Below are 20,943 nucleotides of genomic sequence, written 5' to 3' on the forward strand. Positions count from 1 at the left end.
GGATCCATCTCCCCCAACACACATACACACACACACACACACACACACACACACATGAGCATACACACACTAATGATGAGATCACTAATGCACTGGAGACACCACTGCACATGCATGAATGAGCAAGAACTCACGCTCTCTTTCCCAAGATTTTCATCCTGGCACGAGGAGAGGTTCATGTAAAATATAAATGATAGCTATTTTTCTCAGCTGTGATGAAGTACTGCCTCCCTGATGAGCATCAGGCCTGTAAACTGTATCTTTCCCAAGCACATAAAGTTGTCCTGAGGCTGGGGTGAATGACTCAGCATGTGCACATCATCTCTCTGCACATCTCCTCCATATGGGCTCCAGAGAGTAACATTCCCAGTCTTTGGGAATAGCATTCACTAGCCTATACTATAGCTATTCACTGCCCCTCAGATTAACCAACTTTGGGCACTATGCTTACCCCTAGCTCAGGCTAGAGTCAACCACCTTTTCAAAGAACCAGAGACTAAAAGTAGAAGGGAAGAGCTAGTTGCCTGAAAGAAATTTTCAGTGATACCCAAGGTGTTATATTCAGTGAAAAACCTTAGGTGCCTCTAACACAGTAGAATCCCTGACTTGTCTCTAGCATAACACTGGACCTCTACAGCTTTGAACTAAGGAAGACCTTACTTTGTGCAGAAACATAGGCATTGCAGAACACCTTACTTACACAGTAATGTGGGCTTAGGCTGTGTATTATTTCATGTCCTCTGTGTAACACTATATGTAGATTTCTAATCCATAATATATCTGTGAGACTTACACACACACACACACACACACACACACACACACACACACCTTTGGAAGGCTACAAATATTCAACACCAAGTTTTCTCTTGTAATGAAGACTCACACATTCATGTGCCTTCAGTTTCCTTAGCTAAATCTTTGGGTGGAGAAATGTTCCTAAAAGACTAATTTGAAACCTTGGGTGAACACCAGTAGTTTGGAGTTGTTCATTTCCTAGAAACTCACTAGGCTTCTACAAACTTGGAAGCAATCTCTAGGTAACTGACATACTGTCTTCAAGTAAGTGTTCACTGCATATTTCCAAGTCTCAGTAGAAGGCTTTGGACAGTCATTATTTTTTGTGTGTAGAGTTTCATATTATTTATATACTGTGTAAAATATTGCAGTTTTTTAGATAGGAACTCAAAAACTGTGAGGAAACTCAGTTATCCTGTTTTGAAGTCAAATTTCTTTATTCAAAACAATAGTAATATAGTTTATGCAGGGTAAGACATAATACAAAACTCAAAAATACTGTATTATTTCATCACTGCATTTATCACGATAGTGATTTTATTAAGCTGATTTGACTAATGAGGAAGCTGAAGTCCCTTCAGATTAAATTGCTAGTGAGTAGCACACATGTGTGGTATCAGCCCAGGTTTATCAAATGTCACGGACCATGTACTAAGGACTACACCATCTGTCATATTTTCAAGAGAGCTTTTAAGTTCTGAGAATAATGTATCCATTTAAAATGGTACAGATTAGCCTAACCTAGAACTAAGCCTGCCAGTTGTTGAAGTAATACCAGTAGAAATCACAAGTTAATAAAATTAGAGCAGACCCTTAAAAAGGGGGTCAAGCATGGGGCCAGGCAGTGTCTCACCTGACTAAGTGCTCACATCACAGTGCACAAAGACCTGAGTTCCAGCCCCTGGTCCCCAGCTGCAGGGAGAAAGCTTCATGAGTGGTGAATCAGGGCTGCAGGTGGCTTTCTTTCTCTATCCCCCTCTGTATCTCCCCAACCCCTCTGAATTTCTCTGTCTCTATTCAACTATATATATATATATATATATATATATATATATATATATATATATGAAAAGGGTCAAGCATACAGCTTAAGCAAGGCCTTTGAAGTCATATAAACTGGCTTTAGATCTCAGTTTGGTCTTTAATCACTTCTTTCTCAGGCTTGGTTTATTCATGAGAATATTAAAAATTACTTACTTCCAGTGCCACTATGTAGAAGAAATGACATAAAGCAGGTAAGGGGATCAGTTGAACACACAACTGCTTTTCCTTATGAGAACTGTACTCCTTGTCATCAATACCTTTTCACTTCTGAACATTTGAAATTAATGACCAGTGGAATTTCTCAGTGTTAAGTCACTATGCTTGACCTGAGCACTCCTATATGACAGAGCTGCTAAACATTTCTTTGGTCTCCTTTCACCCCCCCTCATAAAAATGAAATATAAATATATATTCAGAGCATTTCTCACCTCTGGCTTATTATGCATAGACCCTGGGACTTTGGTGACCTTAGGTATGAAAGTCCTTTTGCATAACCATTATGCTATCTCCCCAGACCACATAAATCTTTAAAAAATAACATTTGGAATTAAATTGGACAAAATACTATTAAATATTTGAAAAATTAAAAGTCTCTCAAAGTTGATTCAACTGTCCAAACTAAATTGAAATGTTTTCTTCGAAGGTTAGGTGCAAAATTTCAGTATGACATGCAAAAGCAGACTAGAGATGTTGGTGTGTGTTTTATTTATTTTTGTTTGTATCTGGGGCTTTATTGGTCTCCAGGCCCTTCAGACAGAAAGAACAAGGAAAATAGAGACACAGAGAGGAAGAAACCATAACACCAAGACTTTTTTTGGGGGGGGGGGGAATTAATGGTTTACAGTCAACAGTAAAATACAGTAGTTTGTACATGTGTACTGTTTTTCAGTTTTCTACTTAACAATTCAACCCCCTCTAGGTCTTCCTCTGCCATCATGTTCCAGCACCTGAATGCCTCCCCCACCAGAGTCTTTTGGTGCAATACACCAACTTTAGTCCAAGTTTTGCTTTGTGTTTTCTTATTTTCACCTTCTTTTTAAAATTATTATTAGTGATTTAATAATGATTGACAAGATTGTGGGATAAGAGAGGTACAATACATATAATCCTCCCCACCAGCATGCTATATCCCATCCCCTCCAATGGAAGCTTCCCTAGGACTTTTTTTTAGTTCATTTGGAGCCAGCCTTGAAACTGGGCCATACATGGCAAAGCAGTGCCTTATCCAATGAGTTATTCTACCAGTCCTTGATGTGTCTTAGAAAAAGTTTGTTCTCTAGTGGAAGGTATAACAGTCAAGTATCATACAAGTAAACTATGAGTATTTCCTAAATGTCAGGTGGCATTTCTGTCATTAATGTTACAGGTTGTAACTTTCGTGAACATTCTAGGATCCTTGAACATTCCAAAAACCATATGATATAAGGATTTGACAGGCCCATAGATATCATCTAGGCCAAACCTCTGATTCAACAGAGGTTTGGCCTAGATAATATCCGAAGTCCAGAATTAGGAATGACAGCCCATTGTTGACAGGTCTCTTATTAATTCCCACCACAACTCCAGTGTAGACTGGAGTAGACTCAGTAGAGTCTACTAGACTCAGTAGCTTCAGCATGAGCATACCCTTCAGCATGAAGGGTATTTTTCTTTTTTTGTTTTGTTTTGTTTTTTTATTTTTTTAAATTTTTTTATTTAAGAAAGGATTAATTAACAAAACCATAGGGTAGGAGGGATACAACTCCACACAATTCCCACCGCCCAATCTCCATATCCCACCCCTCCCCCGATAGCTTTCCCATTCTCTATCCCTCTGGGAGCATGGACCCAGGGTCATTGTGGGTTGCAGAAGGTAGAAGGTCTGGCTTCTGTAATTGCTTCCCCGCTGAACATGGGCGTTGACTGGTCGGTCCATACTCCCAGTCTGCCTCTCTCTTTCCCTAGTAGGGTGGGTCTCTGGGGAAGCTGAGCTCCAGGACATATTGGTGGGGTCTTCAATCCAGGGAAGTCTGGCCGGCATCCTGATGACACCTGGAACCTGGTGACTGAAAAGAGAGTTAACATACAAAGCCAAACAAATTGTTGAGCAATCATGGACCCAAAGCTTGGAAAAGTGGAGAGGAAGTATTAGGCAGCACAATTTGTAATAGCCAAAACCTGGAAGCAACCCAGGTGTCCAACAACAGATGAGTGGCTGAGCAAGTTGTGGTATATATACACAAAGGAATACTACTCAGCTGTAAAAAATGGTGACTTCACCGTTTTCAGCCGATCTTGGATGGACCTTGAAAAAATCATGTTGAGTGAAATAAGTCAGAAACAGAAGGATGAATACGGGATGATCTCACTCTCAGGCCGAAGTTGAAAAACAAGATTAGAAAAGAAAACACAAGTCGAACCTGAAATGGAATTGGAGTATTACACCAAAGTAAAAGACTCTGGGGTGGGTGGGTGGGTGGGGAGAATACAGGTCCATGAAAAATGATGAATGAAATAGTGGGGGTTGTATTGTTAAATGGGAATCTGGGGAATGTTATGAATGTAAAAAAAAAAAGAAGTAGAAACGCAAAGCAGAAATTGACTGAGTTTGGAGTATGGCACCAAAGTAAGAAAGCAGAAGTACACTAGAGTTTGCAGTGAAGGGTATTTTTCTAATCTATTGTGATGATTTATATCAGGACCTGGGGACCTGCCCAGCAACCATTAGGCTCTGAGAGTCAGAGGGGGGTAGTTTTCTCTTCCTCAAAACTGTACTAAATGATCTACATCCTCTACAGACTTCAAGAATGTTTGAGGCTGCCTATTGGAGTTTGCTCTTCTCAAATAATTATGGCAAACTTGGTCTTTTCAGCTAACATGTTGACTCACGTGCATGTGGAAGTGTGTCCAGAGCTGATGTTGCACTTTTGCTTCCCAGAGACGGAGCTGTGGAGACATTAAGGCAGCCAAAGCCTGGGCAAAAATCCAGAAGGAGCTTTTTGGAGAGCTGGGATTGTGGGGACAGGCAGCAGAAACCACAGCCTGCTTCCAGTGGGAGCTGGACTGGAGAGAAGGACCCACTCGCATGAGGAAACGTGTGAGACGCTTATCCCCACTGGAGGCCTTAAATCCAGGAAAGCAGAAGGTAAGAGTCAGATGCAGTAAGATATTGGTGTTTCCAGACGAAAGTATGCAGAGCAATGAAAGAGTACTATAATTTTTATTTTACTACCTTATTTATTTATTTTTGGTTGAACCTGGACCTTATGCCTGAATAAGTGCACCACTCTAGGCCACTTTTTTCTTTTAGAGAGGGAAAGGGAAGGAAAGAAGAAGAGAAACAGGAAGACAGGTGGTGAGGGGGGAGGAATCTCAGAGCACTGAAGTTTTCTCCATTTACCATTAATACTTCCTGAGGCTTGAATCTAGGTCGGTTGCATGACAGTGCAGACACCCTACTCAGTGAGCTCTGTCTCCAGCACTATAATTCTTTAAGAGAAAAAAAGAATGACTTACTTCTCAAGTACATTGATGGGCAGCTGCAACTATAGCCTGAATGAATGAATGAGTGAATGAATGAACAGGTGTGTGAATGGACAGCTGGGTGATTCAAACTTATACAACTGCCCTAGTAGTCGGGTGGCTTGTGGTATCCACAAAAGCCCAGTGGAATAATCTCAGTATCAGTGTTTGGAAAGAGCCACATGATTACCATTGTCTGCGTGCTTGAGTTATTTGTCACCAAGGCTTATCATCATTAGTGCAAGAGCAAATCCTGTACCTTTACACAATGGAAATAAGTATCCTGAACTCAGCTATATCTGCAAGCTGCAGCCAGTGACCCACTTAGTCCAAAAAACACTGAAGCCATGTGGATTCCCAAGCAGTGGAATTTGAGCAGTTCCTTGGAGAGTGCTCAAGTGAAGTCTGAACTCTGTATCATCAAGTTCACATTTTTGTCATTTAAAGGATGACAAAAGTGTGAGACTCCCTTGTACTCATTTGATAGTAGTGATAGAAAGTTTGCCAATATTACCCTGTCCTCCTTGAACTATCCTGATTTAAGATCTTTTAAAAAGGAGCTTTTCGAGAGATGGACAATGGTGTAAAGAACACAAACTCTTACACATGAGGTCCCAGGTTCAAGCCCCTGGTCCCCATTTGCAAGAGGGAAAAAGCTTCATGAGTGATTGAGCAGGATGCAAGTATCTTTCTTTCTCTTTCTCCTATCAAAATTTAAAAATTAGTTAATTAAATTGAATATAGATAAAGAGCAGATTTTTAAACACTGGGACACTCGATATTTCCTTCCATAGTCTTCCAGGGTTGCAATTTTGGGCTTATTTCCTAGTCTGGAAAATCAGATTATTTAAGCTACATTAAATACTTTATAAAGCCTAATAGAAAATTACTCTGGAGACACTTAAAGTTTTTAATAATTTATTAATTTTTTTTTGAAAGAGAAAGACCAGAAGAACACTGTTCAGCGCTGCCTGGTGGTGGTGCCGCTGGGGATTGAAACTGTGGCTTCCTAACCTCAAAAAAGCCTAATATGCAACTGGTGGTTTAATCTCATTAACCCTAGACACTTGAACTTCCAGTGTACTGTCAATTAACATCAGGCACTAAATAGTATTTATACATCTTTACACATGTCTTAGGGAAAGGAAACAGAAAATTTAGACTACACACTGTGCTGTTGACAAAGTCAAAGGTTGGCTGTGAAATTTTGGCAAGGGTCTTTCCAGCTGTCCAGCCTCAGACTCTTCTACTGGTCCTGATCTTCTTTCTAGGGCAGTCTGTACCACCAGACATCCAGGATGCTGTCTAATCTCAATTTGGCATCTTTTGTGGCAATTACTGTAAGACTTAATGGAAGATTGTGGATTTTTCCCCTTTGACTCTGGAACATTAACACTTTCATTGTATTGTGTTCCTTTAGGATTTAGCAGTTCTCTTCCCTTGCATCTGAGTCTTTAGTATATGGATAATTTAAGAGGTCACATACGTGTGTGTGTGTGTGTGTGTGTGTGTGTGTGTGTGTGTGTGTTAGATGCAGTGCATATAGCTAGTGCCCAGAGTTTAATTTCTTTGTTTTCTCTGGTTTTACTTCAGGAGAGTGAAGATAGAAGTTGTGATACTTCTCAAACAAATGCTGAAAATCAAGGTATTCCATTTATTGATTTTTTTATTTAATATTTAAACCAATTATTAGTTTTATTTAGTAATGTCATAAATGTGAAATTCATATTTTGGAAGCCGAAAGTGTTGCAAATCTCAAGAGGACAGTGCTTATACTTCTTCATTACCAAGCATTTCAGAATAAAGGGAAATTTATTGCAGACCTAGACACCCCCTGAGGGGATAAATTTTGTTTGGTTTTTGTTTAATGACCAGGTTATTGCTCAGCTCTGGCTTATGGTAGCACTGGGTATAGAACCTGGACCCTCTGAACCTCAGGCATGAAAATCTGTTTAAGATTCTATTTTTTTGCTTCCAGGGTTATTTCTGGGGCTCCGTGCCTGCACCCACTAAATCCACTGCTCTTAGAGGCTATTTTTTCCCTTTTGTTACCCTTGTTGTTTTATCACTGTTGTTATTATTGTTATTGTTGTTGTTGGATAGGAATGAGAGAAATCGAGAGATGAGGGGAAGACAGAGAGGGAAAGAGAAAAATAGACACCTGCAGACCTGCTTCACCGATTGTGAAGTGACCCCCTGCAACGTGGGGAGCTGGGGGCTGGAACCAAGATCCTTACTCAGGTCCTTGCACTTAACCATTGTGCTACTGCCCGACCCCCTGCAGATTCTATAATAACCACTGTGCTACCAACCCAGCCAGCAGCCCTAAGCGGTTAATTATGCATTAGGGTTGAAACAATAGGAATTTGAGAGGAGAAATTATCATAATCACTTTCTGTATCAAGGAAGCCCTTAAAAGTGTTTGAAACAGTATAAATGCATGATCAGTCAGTGACCCAAAACACATAGGAGGAAAATAAAATGTTTCAATGTAAAATTGAATACGTATTTTATATTTCTATTTATTGGCAACAGTGTTAACAATGGAGCTTGGTGCCTGCATGACAAATTCATTGCTACCAGTGACCATTTTTTCCTTTTTCTTTTTCCATCTTCAGTTTTTAATAGTATTGAGAAAGCAGGAGACTCTATAGCGGGAGAAAGAGAGATGCTTGCAGACCTGCTTTACTGCTCAAGAAGCCTCCCGCCAGCCTAAGGGTAGTGGGAGTTTGAACCCAGGTCCTTGCTCATGGTTTCACATGTGTGCAACCTGGTGCTACTGTGCCACCACCTGACCCCTGTATTTCATAGCTTCTATAGTAAACACTATAATTTAAAAATATGTACAATACTGTATAATTATTGGGTCGTCAGAAAAGTCATGATGTATACTTCTATGCAAAAAAATGCATCATGAATTTTCTGACAACCCAGTATTGTCCCCTAAGCCAAAACATATTTTGTATTTTTTATAACTTGTATGCTTTCTTTTTTTGTGTTATTTACCTGGGAGAATTTGGTTCAATTGGTTTGTTGAAAATCTGTGGTTTATTATCAGAAGCTATTTTGCCAAGAAGATATCTCAATACACATGTGCACTTGTATACACACACACTTTTAGATTTTCTATATTTATACCCAAAACTCTACCATTTGCTTGACACACTCCTTGTTTGTGAGTGTCATTATATGCCAGGCCTGCAGTCTTTGCTTTCTTCTCAACTAAGTGACACAGATTAAGCTTGTCTCAATTTGTCCCTTAGTACTAGATAAAGAACTAGTACAGAATTTGCCAGTAACAAAACCCAGAAGTGAAAGTGCTAGACTCTGATCCCAGGTTGATCTGGTAGTGCCATTTGGCATGGTTTTGGATGGTGTTGGAATTCCCTTTTGATTCATTTCTTTTTACCTTAAGCTTCACAGATCTATCAGAACAATAGTCTACCTACCTTCCTTACCAGAGGAGTGGCTTCAGAGAGCACAGTGGTCAAAGGTGTGCACTGAGTTTTATGTGAAAAATAAATTGGAGGCAAGCTGGGGAGACAGCATAAAGGTACAGCAAAAGACTTTGATGCCTGAGGCTCTTAGGTTCCAGGTTCAATCCCCAGTAACACCACCAGCCAGAGCCGAGCAGTGCTCTGGTATTAAAATAATAATAATAATAATAATAATAATAATAATAATAATAATAATAATATTTGGAGACTGCTATTTTCTCTCATCCCCAATAAGCAGAGGCCCTTCTTCCTGTTACTCTGGGACTCCTGACTGTTTTCATTTTGTTCTCACCCCCATAGTGGGGAAGTGAACAAATTGTGAATAGTGAAGCAGTCTAGCTATTTAAAGATTATATCTGTAGTCATGGAGACTTGGTTCAGACTCTGCCCCTAGTTCTAAGTAGCACATGACCTAAAACAACCTAATTAGTCTCTTTTTAAATTTTCTCATTTGTGTAGAGTGGGTGATATGTAATGTATATCCTAGGTAGATTACAAAATGTGCCATCACCTTTGTCATCAAAAGTAATACAGGTAAAGAACTTACTAAGAAGGACTTGTTACTTTTTAAAAAATTTCTTTATTGGGGGATTAATGTTTTACAGTCGACAGTAAATACAATAATTTGTACATGCATAGCAGTTCCCAGTTTTCCACATAACAATACAACCCCCACTATATCCCCCTCTGCCATCATGTTCCAGGACTTGTGCTTCTCCCCACCCACCCACCTTAGAGTCTTTTACTTTGGTGCAATACGGCAACTCCTGTCCAAGTTCTGCTTAGTGTTTTCTCTTCTGAACTTGTTTTTCAAGTTCTGCCTATGAGTGTGATCATTCCATATTCATCAGAAGGACTTGTTATTAGTAGAGTTTAAGGATGCTATTTGTCTTAGTTTTTTTTTTTCTTACCATTTCTTGTGTTTTCCAGGGTTTTAAAAAATATTTATTTATTGGATAGAGACACAGAAATTGAAAGGAAAGGGAGAGATAGAGAAGGAAAGAAAAAATAGAAACATTTGCAGCACTGCATCACCATTTGCAAAGCTTCTTCCCTCCAGATGGGGATGAGAGCTTGAACCTGGGCCTTTAAGTCTCGTAGCATGTGTGTTCCACCTGACCTTTGGAAAGTTTTTTATACTACAAAGGTAGTGCTTCCATAATTAGAATAAAAGATTCTTTTAAAGTAAACTATTAGGGCTAGTAAGCTAGCTTACTTGGATAGTGTGCTCTTCTGAAGTGTACTTGACCCAGTTTCGAGCTAGACATCCACTACATTGAAGAAGTTTCAGTGCTGGGGTCTCTCACTCCTTCTTTCTCTTCTTCTCTGTCTTTATCTAAAAGAAAACTAAATAAATTATTAAGATAGTATTGGTTTACAATATTTAGTAGAGTTTCATACCTGTATGTATATGTATACGACTCACTTCCCCCACCACCAAAGTATCTGCATCATTCCACCACAACAACCCTTCACCTCTGCCCCTTCTCACACTACCTCTGATAGGCACCATTGGTTTCACAGATCCCAAAGTCATCTTGGTTATTACTACTTTTGCAACTGCATTTATTTTAGTTAGTCTATATCTGAATGAAACATCTAGTAGTTGTCTCTGACTTCTTTACTCATTTCACTTAGCAGAATCACCTCTAGTTTCATTCATTTTAGCCCAAACAACACAATGTCAGATTAGTAGTACATTGTATATCTATTCTGTTTACTTATTTATTTATTATCCCTTTTGTTGCCCTTATTGTTTTATTATTGTAGTTATTATTGTTGCTGTTATTGATGCCATTGTTGTTGGATGGGATAGAGAGAAATGGAGAGAGGAGGGGAAGACAGAGAGGAGGAGAGAAAGATAGACACCTGCAGACCTGTTTCACTGCCTGTGAAGCGATTCCCCTGCAGGTGGGGAGCTGGGGGCTCAAACCTGGATCCTCATGCCAGTCCTTGTGCTTTGCACCACGGGCGCTTAACCCACTGCAGTACGACCTGAATCCCTATCTATTCTTTTTTTTAAATTAGAAATTACAAGTTTATTTTTTTAAAAAGGTACCACAGACAAAAAGTATACATTTATATTTGTGAATATATGTGTATACATATGACAACACATGAAGAAAGAGCATGGTAACATGTTTAAAATGTGTCTTGAACACATTTCTGATGAAATATAATTAAAAGCTTTGTATATATATCTGATAAAATATAATCTATATATATATATGCTTGCTGGATAATGTTCAAAATATTAAGGCTATTTAAAAAAATTCTGAGTATCTATTTTATTTTATTATTTATTATTTTTTTATTTTTTATTTAAGAAAGGATTAATTGGGAGTCGGGCTGTAGCGCAGTGGGTTAAGCGCAGGTGGCGCAAAGCACAAGGACCGGCATAAGGATCCCGGTTCGAACCCCGGCTCCCCACCTGCAGGGGAGTCGCTTCACAGGCGGTGAAGCAGGTCTGCAGGTGTCTATCTTTCTCTCCCCCTCTCTGTCTTCCCCTCCTCTCTCCGTTTCTCTCTGTCCTATCCAACAACGATGACAACAACAATAATAACTACAACAATAAAACAACAAGGCCAACAAAAGGGAATAAATAAATAAAATAAAAAATATTAAAGAAAGGATTAATTAACAAAACCATAGGGTAGGAGGGGTACAATTCCACACAATTCCCACCACCCAATCTCCATTTCCCGCCCCCTCCCCTGATAGCTTTCCCATTCTCTATCCCTCTGGGAGCATGGACCCAGGGTCATTGTGGTTTGCAGAAGGTAGAAGGTCTGGCTTCTGTAATTGCTTCCCTGCTGAACATGGGCATTGACTGGTCGGTCCATACTCCCAGTCTGCCTCTCTCTTTCCCTAGTAGGGTGGGTCTCTGGGGAAGCGGAGCTCCAGGACACCTTGGTGGGGTCTTCAGTCTAGGGAAGCCTGGCCGGCATCCTGATGACATCTGGAACCTGGTGACTGAAAAGAGTTAACATACGGAGCCAAATGAATTGTTGAGCAATCATGGACCCAAAGCTTGGAATAGTGGAGAGGAAATGTTAGGGGGGTTGAGTATCTATTTTATAATGTCAGCTAGTACTCTGTTGATGGGCACGTACGGCTGATTCCATATTTTGACTATTGTGAATAGTGTGGCTATGAACATAGAGTTGCATAGATCCCTTTAGTGTTTCATATATGCCTAGGAAAGGTATTGCAGTATCACAAGACATTTCCATTTTTATATTTTTAAGGACTCTCTGTATCATTTTCCATGGGGCGTGCCAGTTTGCCATCCCACCAACAATGTAGCAGAGTTCCTTTTCCTTCACATCTTCCAACATTTGTTGTAGACAGTATTTTATATGTGAACTATTCTCATCCATTTGAGGTGGAATTTCACTGTGATTTCAAGCTACATTTATCTAATAATAAGTGGTGTTAACTTTTTTATTTTATTTTATAGGCTCTCTGTATGTCTTCTTTGGAAAAGTGTCTGTTTAGATATTTTGCATGTATATTTATGAATGGTTACTTTTTTGGTCAGTGTGTTATATATATTGGGTAGTCATAAAAGATGTGTCATATTTTTGTATGCAAAAGTCATGACTTTTTCAATAACCCAGTACTTTCCTTACATATATATTTAGACATTAAATCCTTGCAGACATATTATATGAAAATATTTTCTCCCATTTGCTAGGTTGCTTTTTATTTTTGTGGGAGTTTCTTTTGATGTGTAAAAGTCTTTCACATTGATGTAGTTCAGTTTGTTTATTATTGCTTTAGTTTCTTTTTCCTTGTTGACTTATACCTCCAGATATATCTGTGGATGCCAAAGTCCTGTCCTATCATGTTTCCGTTTTTTTTTTCTTCTTCTATGTTTTAGTTTTATGTCTAATAAACAAAAATTTAATCCATTTCACATTGATTTTTATGTGTGGCACTAAATGACGGTCAATATTTTTCGTATTTACATGTGGCTGTCTACTTTTCCCAACAACATTTGCTGAAGAGACCTTTCTCCTCCATTGTACTTATTAAGAAATCACTCATTTAAAAGAGTAAACAAGGGGCTGGCTGCTGGCACACCTGGTTGAGTGCACATATTATGATGCACAAGGATCCAGATTCTAGCCCCCTAGTCCCCACCTGCAGGGGGAAAGCTTAGTGAATGGTGAAGCAGTGTTGCAGGTCTCCCTCCCTCTCTATCATCCCCTTCCCTTTTGATTGTTGATAGTCTCTATTCAATAAATAAATAAAGGTATTACAAAATGTATAAAAAATAATAAATGATTAAAAATAAAAGAGTAAACAAAGTTCAGGAAAAGCACATCCTAGATGTTCTTATCAAGGAGTTCCTTTCTTTTTAAATTTTTTTTTATTTATAAAAAGGAAACATTGACTAAACCATAGGATAAGAGGTGTACAACTTCACACAATTCCCACCACCAAAACTCTGTATCCCCTCCCCTCCCTTGATAGCTTTCCTATTCTTTATCCTTCTGGGAGTATGGATCCAAGGTCATTGTGGGATGCAGAAGGTGGAAGGTCTGGCTTCTGTAATTGCTTCCCCGATGAGCATGGGTGTTGACAGGTCAATCCATACTCCCAGCCTGCCTCTCTCTTTCCCTGGTAGGGTGGGGCTTTGGGGAAGCAGAGCTCCAGGACATACTGGTGGGGTCGTCTGTCCAGGGAAGTCTGGTCGGCATCTGGGACCTGGTGGCTGACAAGATAGCTAACATGCAAAGCCAAACAAATTGTTGGACAATCATGAACCTAAAGACTGCTATAGTGCAGATGAAGAGGGGAGTTCCTTTCTTAACTAGTGAGGATGAATTTTGAAATGCTCTCCTGTGGTGACTGGAGAACTGCAGAGCATCCAGGCTTACCTTCCAGAGTGAATCAACATGCAGTTGTTTTGACCACAAACTGGGTCAGCGGAATGACTTCCTGAGATCTTTTTATGCCTGCCCTGAAACTTTGTACTTCCTCCTAGACACTCAGGTTCTTTTTAAAATTTATTTATTTTATTCTTACTAGTGATTTAATAATGATTGATAAGATTGTAGGATTAAAGGAGTACAATTCCTACCAGCAGAATTCCATATTCTATCCCCTCCACTGGAAACTTTCCTATTACTTATCTCTCTGGGGATATGGACCAAAGATCTTTATGGGGTGCAGAAGTTTGGAGGTTTGGCTTCTGTAATTGCTTCTCTGCTGAAATGGATGCTGGCAGTTCGATCCATACCCCACTACCCCCCGCCCCCAGCCTGTTTTTATCTTTTCTTAGTAGGGTAGGGCTCTAGGGAAATGGAGTTCTAGGACACATTGGTGATGTCGTCTGCCCAAGGAAGTCAGGTTGGCATCATTGGTAGCATCTCTGACTTGGTGGCTGAAAAAGCATTAAGATATAAAGCAGAACAGTAATCAGGGACCTAAAGGTATGTGTGTATATATATATATATATATATATACTGATATATATATATATATATACTGATATATATATATACACTGATATATATATATATATATATATATATATATATATATATATATATATATATATATATATATATATATCAGATGAAATTTGGGGTCTTCGTGTTGGGAGAAGCTAGGAATAGACACTCAGGTTCTAGGCTGTACATTTTCCTTTGTAACGCCAGATGTCTTATACCAAAAGTGTGTGGCTCTTTACGGTGTTGCAGATGAACTGACCTCAAAGGAAGAGAAGAGCATGATTGACGAGGTGGCTGTGGACTGTACTCAGCTGACTTTCTTCCCTGCCTTACATGAAAGTCTACACTCAGAAGACTTCTTGGAACTGTGTCGGGAAAGACAAGTTATTTTACAAGAGCTTTGTGATCATGAAAAGGTAATACCACACCATCCTTTAAAGCTTATGTAACAGGAGTGATCGCAGCTTTCTTCACTCACACAGGAGGCGATACCTTCATTCGGCATTAAAAATAACACTGAGTTAAATGAAGAGACACACTCCTAAATTTGTGACCCAGAGCAAGGGTGACAACAGAAGCCCACATATCCTGCATCAGACTGAAAGGAAAATATAAATCCAGTGGATAACTTATGAATGAAATATGCTCTGACTCCCTACATTGTTTCAGATTTAGAATTCTTGGTCTCCTAGCTGAAAATCTTGGTTCCCTGCCCACCTCTTTTTCATTGTGAAAGGTTTATGGATGTCTTCTAGAAATCAACTGTATACCCTTTGGTCAGAGCCACTACGTGTCTTGTGCAGGAAGACACTACGTTTCTTGTGTTTGGACGCCTCCATTTGTATGTCTAAGTTGTGCTTGCACTGCTCATTCTGAAACCAGCTTCCTTTTCCTACTACTTAGGCCTAGAGCCTGGCACACCATGGTTCTGTCAGCCCTCAAAAGGGTAGATCTGAAGCCCTCCGTCTATGCAGTAAGCAGAGACCTCTGAAAATTGTCTGGTCTCTGAGAATCCTGATTTTGCTTAGTGCCCCACCCAATGGCACCTCTCTTGATTTTATTTGGGGAGCCAGAGCCTGACGCCCAGAGGCTCACTGACTCCCCTAGCCCTTGAGAAGCAACATGATTAGGAAGATGCTGTTCTCTCTCCCATCCTTCCCTGTCTTGTACTTAAACTTCAGTCTCATTGTTGCACAGTGGGAAGCTGTCAGAAATGCCACATGTGCCTTGTTGTAGTAGGGGGAATCTCTAGGTGGTGCATGTAAAACCCAACAGGATTGAAAAATAGAATCTGTTCTCCCTCTGCTTAGTATTTGGCATCCCCTTGTTTGCAGGGAATGGAGGGAGGCAGGAGGGAGGCAATTAACTAGGAACTCCTTGGCATTCTCGAGAGACTGACCAATGCAAGGGCCAGGAGATTCTTGCCATTATCTGACTTTATTTTTTTGCCACCAGAGTTACCACTGGGGCTCGGTGCCTTGACTATGAATCCACCACTCCTGGTGACCATTTTTTCCTTTTTATTTTTTTCTTTCTATTTTTTTAATTTCTTTATTGAGGAATTAATGTTTTACATTCGACAGTAAATACAATAGTTTGTACATGCATAACATTTCCCAGTTTTACATATAACAATACAACCCCCACTAGGTCTTCTGTCATCCTTCTTGGACCTGTAGTCTCCCCTGCCCCCCCCCACCCCAGGGTCTTTTACTTTGGTGCAATACGCCAATTCCAGTTCAGGTTCTACTTGTGTTTTCTCTTCTGATTTTGTTTTTCAACTTCTGCCTGAGAGTGAGATCATCCCATATTCATCATTCTGTTTCTGACTTATTTCACTTAATGTGAATTTTTCAAGATCCATCCAAGATTGGCTGAAAACAGTGACTTCGCTGCTTTTAATAGCTGAGTAGTATTCCATTGTGTATATAGACCACAACTTGCTCAGCCACTCATCTGTTGTTGGACACCTGGGTTGCTTCTAGGTTTTGGCTATTACAAATTGTGCTGCCAAGAACATATGTGTGTACAGATCTTTTTGGATGGGTGTGATGGGTTCCTTAGGATATATCCCCAGGAGAGGAATTGCAGGATCATAGGGTAGGTCCATTTCTACCCTATTTGACAGGACAGAGAGAAATTGAGAGGGGAGGGGAAATAGAAAAGACACCTTGCAGACATACTTCACCTCTAATGAAGCTCCCCCCTGCAGGTGGGGAGTGGGGGCTCGAACTGAGATCATTGCATTTGCTGATATGTGTACTTAACTAGGGGCACCACTCCCCAGCCCCCCCATTATCTGACATTTATCCTTTGCACTATTGCATTGACTTATGTCCTTGATTTGTACTTGTTTTCTAGTAAATTGTGGCAAGGTGGCTTCCTGAATCAGCCTGAGTTATCCCAGGGTTGACAGAGCTGCCTTACAAGGCACATCTGCTCTCTGAGAAGCAGGTGAGAGGTGAGGCTTCCTGGCCCCTGGCAGACAGAGCCTTAATGTGGAAGTATAGACCCCCACTCACCACCCCTCCCACCAACTTCCCCCACTTATTTGCCCAGTTAATTAAGGTTAAATTAAGAGATCATTTCTGAGCCTTTTTTTTTTTTTTTGCCTCCAGGGTTTTTGCTGGGCCTCAGTGCCTACACTATGAATCTGCTGCTCCTGGAGACCATTTTTTTCCATTTTGTTGCCCTTGTTATTGTTGTTGTCATTATTGCTATTGTTGGATAGGACAGAGAGAAATCAAAATCAAAAGGACAGAGGGAAATCAAAATCACCATTTGTGAAGCAACCCCCCTGCAGGTGGGGAGCCGGGGGCTCAAACCAGGATCCCTACACCACTCCTTGCACTTTGTGCCATGTGTGCTTAACCCGCTGCACTACTGCCTGGCCCCCCTTTTATAATTTTTTCTTCTCTTTTTGCCTCTAGGGTTATTACTGGGTCTTGGTGCCTGCACTACGAATCCACTGCTGCTAGAAACCATTTTTCTCATTTTGATGCATTTGTTGTTGGCCTTGTTGTTGTTATTATTGTTGCCATTTTTTGTTGTTGTTGGGTAGGACAGAGAGAAATCTAGAGAGGAAGGGAAGACACAGAAGAGGAGAGAAAGATAGATACCTGAAGACCTGCTTCACTGCTTGTGAAGCAACCCCCCGTGCAGGTGGGGAGCCGGAGGGCCGGAACTGGAATTCTTACTCTGGTCCTTGTGCTTTGAGCCATGTGCATTCAACCCAGTGTGCTACCACCCAGGCCCCCCCTTTTTAAATTAAAAAAAATTATTTATAAAATGAAAACCCTGACAAGACCATAGGATAAAGGAATACAATTCCACACAGTTCCTACCACCAGTACTCTGTATCCCATCCCCTCCCCTGATAGCTTTCCTATTCTTTATCCCTCTGGGAGTATGGACCCAGGGTCATTATGGGGTGTAGAAGGTGGAAGGTCTGGCTTCTGTAATTGCTTCCCCGCTGAACATGGGTGTTGACAGGTCAATCCATACTCCCAGCCTGCCTCTCTCTTTCCCTAATAGGGTGGGGCTCTGGGGAATCAGAGCTCTAGGACACATTGGTGGGGGGTTGTCTGTCCAGGGAAGTCTAGTCAGCATCATGCTAGAATCTGGAGCCTGGTGGCTGAAAAGAGAGTTAACATATAAAGCCAAACAAATTGTTGACTAATTATGAACCTAAAGGCTAGAATACTGCAGATGAATATTTGGGGTCTCCATTTTGGAAATAACTAGTAAGTCTATTTTAGGTGTTTAAAGTGAGGCTCTATCTAGGTGGCAGCTCAGTAGTAGAGCCTAACAGTTGCTTGTATATGGCCCTATGCATCCCTATTCTTGATCCTTGATACTACAGATGCCCAAACAGTGCTCTGGTCTCTCCTCCTCCTTTCTCTCTCATGAAAAAAAATAAATAAATATTTTTCTTTAAATGAGCTTCTGCTTCTTCACTCACCAGTTTGTTTCAAAGATGAAAGAAGTGCTGTATATTGTCCAGACTTTATGCCTGGGACAGATCTCTGTGGGTGACACCTGCTACTAATCACTAGAGTCATTGTTGCTGCTCTTTCACTCACCCCTTTGGGGAAAAAAAAGACTTTGGGCAGTAATGCAGTGGGTTAAGCACACATGGCAAAAAGTGCAAGCACTGGTATAAGGATCCACAAGCCCCTGGCTCCCTACCTGCATGGGAGTTGCTTCACAAGTGGTGAATCAGGTCTGTAGGAGTCTATCTTTCTGTCTTCCTTTCCTCTCTATTTCTCTCTGTCCTATCCAACAATAACAATATTGATAACAACAATAACAATAACAACAACAATAAAACATCAAAGACAACAAAAGGGGAAATAAATAGCCTCCAGGAGCAGTGGATTCATGGTGCAGGCACCAAGCCCCAGCAATAACCCTGGAGGCAAAAAGAAAAGAAAAAAAAACCGGTGTTCTTTGGACTATGAATGTATATCAAGCTAAGATACAGAAATTGTGTGGACATGGGGACTGGGTGGTGTCCTCCCTGGTAAGATTCATACTTTATCATGAACAAGAACCTGTGTTTAAGCCCCTGATCCCCACCTGAATATGGGGGCAGTTCACAGGTGAAGCAGTGATGCAGGGAAACAGACAGGCCTGCAGCTCTGAGGTGGCAGTAATTTAAGTCATTTCTTTGTATGAAAGCTGGAGCTCTGATAGCCTGCAGTCATACCTATGACAATAATTATTTTGTGCCACCTTTGAGTCATTGATTAATGATTCTTGGAATCACAACCATATTTCCATGCAGACAGCTCCATTTATGTGAGGCATAGCTTATTTAATGCATGTTAATTGTGGGCCCCTGTCAAGCACCACGAAGTGGAGACGCTCCCTGTTCTCTCCCTGGGCAGCTACTTCAAGAGAGACACCATGTGGCACAGTGGACTTCAGGCACAGTGCAAGACCAAAACTCCAGTGAGAGGTATATTAACTGTAGCTGTCTTTGAAAAACCAAACTCAGTGTCTAGTATGAGTTTGACCTTGACCTTGGTGAAAAGCAGTTGGCTCCAAGGGAGTTATTTTTTTCTCTGAACAGCAGAGAGTAGAATCAAACTCTTCCCAGGTATTTTTAGCTGAGCACCCCCCCCTTTATTTTTTTTTTTTTACTTCCAGGGTAATCGCTGGGGCTCAGTGCCTGCACCACTAATCCACTGCTCCTGGAGGCTTATTTTTTTCCCTTCTGATGCTCTTGTTGTTTATCATTGTTGTGGTTGTTATTATTATTGTTGTTATTGATGTCATTGTTGTTGGATAGGACAGAGAGAAATAATTGAGAGGTGGGGGAAAGAAAAATAGACACCTGCGGACCTATTTCAACTCCTGTGAAGTGACCCCCCTGTAGGTGGGGGCTCTAGCAGGGATCCTTAAGCTGGTCCTTGCATTTTGTGCCAAGTGCACTTAACCCACTGTGCTACCTCCCGACCCCCAGCTGAGGCCCTTTGTAGAAACTGAAGACTTGTTTTAACCTTTCTAGGTTAACTAAAATGCAGGGTTTCATATGTTGCCCTTACTTAATACCTTCTGAGCCCCCTCTCTCCCTTGACATACTTGGTATGCAGGCCCTGAACTGACCCTGTGGCTTCCCTGGACACACTTCCCTCCCACTTATAAATATTAATGCACACACACTTTGACACTTTTATTCTGATTTTAATCAACTGCCCACAGTCTCCAAACATGCCCAACTGGTTCATGACTTTGTACTTTAGAATGCTCCTCCCTTTTTTTTTTAACTTTCAACCGTAGCCTGTGGGGTCATATTCTCAGTAATCATTTCTACAGTGTCACCTCTGCTCCCTTTTCCTTACTATCTGGACAGACACCCTCCTTTGGACACAAGAGTGCCTGTTCTTCCCCTACCTCACATTATACTGCGGCTATTGCCATTCTCTCTCCTGGTAGACTGTGAGCATCTTGAAGGCAAGCTGTAGCTCCCCTATATCCAACACTGTGCGGGAAACATGAGAAATTGCTGATACTAGTCTGCTGAATGAACAGATTTGTGAAAATGAATGTGCTTATATAAGATGAGACCTCTTGTATTGTTGTTTTATAGGCAGCAGTTTCTCTTGGTCTTCAAATCACCTGCTTCAGAATCATCTGAACTACTTATTTAAATGCATATTCCAAATCTATCTCTGTACCTGCTGAACCAGAACCTCTGGGAATGTAATTTGGGAAGATAGTATTTAAAAATTTATTTTATTTTATTTTATTTCATTTCATTATCAAAAGGGAGAAATACAGAGAAAAAGACCAGAGTATTATTCAGCTCTGGCTTAATGTGGTTCTGAGGACTGAACCTGGGGCCTTAGAGCCTCAGGAATGAAAGTCTTCTGCATACCCATCATGCTGTTTCCCTAGCCCAGGAAGATAAGTTTTTATAGGCTGCTTAAGTGACTCTCATACTTACAGAGTATATGTTAAAAATAAATGCCCGAGATTCACAGAGTCATGTGTTCTAAATATTCAGAACTACCCTAGCTGGAAATATGCTGTCATTTCAGCCACCAATAAGCAGATCCTTAATCTGTGCAGTTTATGCTTGGGCATATGCCCACAAGCACCCTGCTTTAAACAGCCCTTGGATAGCATTTTGCACG

The 20,943-nt window shown here is 40.6% G+C and overlaps 1 protein-coding gene across 1 annotated transcript in view; it reads left to right on the forward strand.

The window, feature by feature from the left end:
- The window catches only part of WDFY4 (WDFY family member 4), a 358,549-nt gene that overhangs the window by 213,270 nt on the left and 124,336 nt on the right, over positions 1-20,943 (forward strand). The window contains exons 41-43 of the mRNA XM_060191396.1: positions 4,760-4,966; positions 6,937-6,988; positions 14,552-14,718. Of these exons, the coding sequence (XP_060047379.1) occupies positions 4,760-4,966; positions 6,937-6,988; positions 14,552-14,718 (426 nt within the window). The remainder of the gene's footprint in view (positions 1-4,759; positions 4,967-6,936; positions 6,989-14,551; positions 14,719-20,943) is intronic.

This window comes from Erinaceus europaeus, chromosome 1, assembly GCF_950295315.1.
Source record: "Erinaceus europaeus chromosome 1, mEriEur2.1, whole genome shotgun sequence".
In the NCBI taxonomy this organism is placed as follows: domain Eukaryota; kingdom Metazoa; phylum Chordata; class Mammalia; order Eulipotyphla; family Erinaceidae; genus Erinaceus; species Erinaceus europaeus.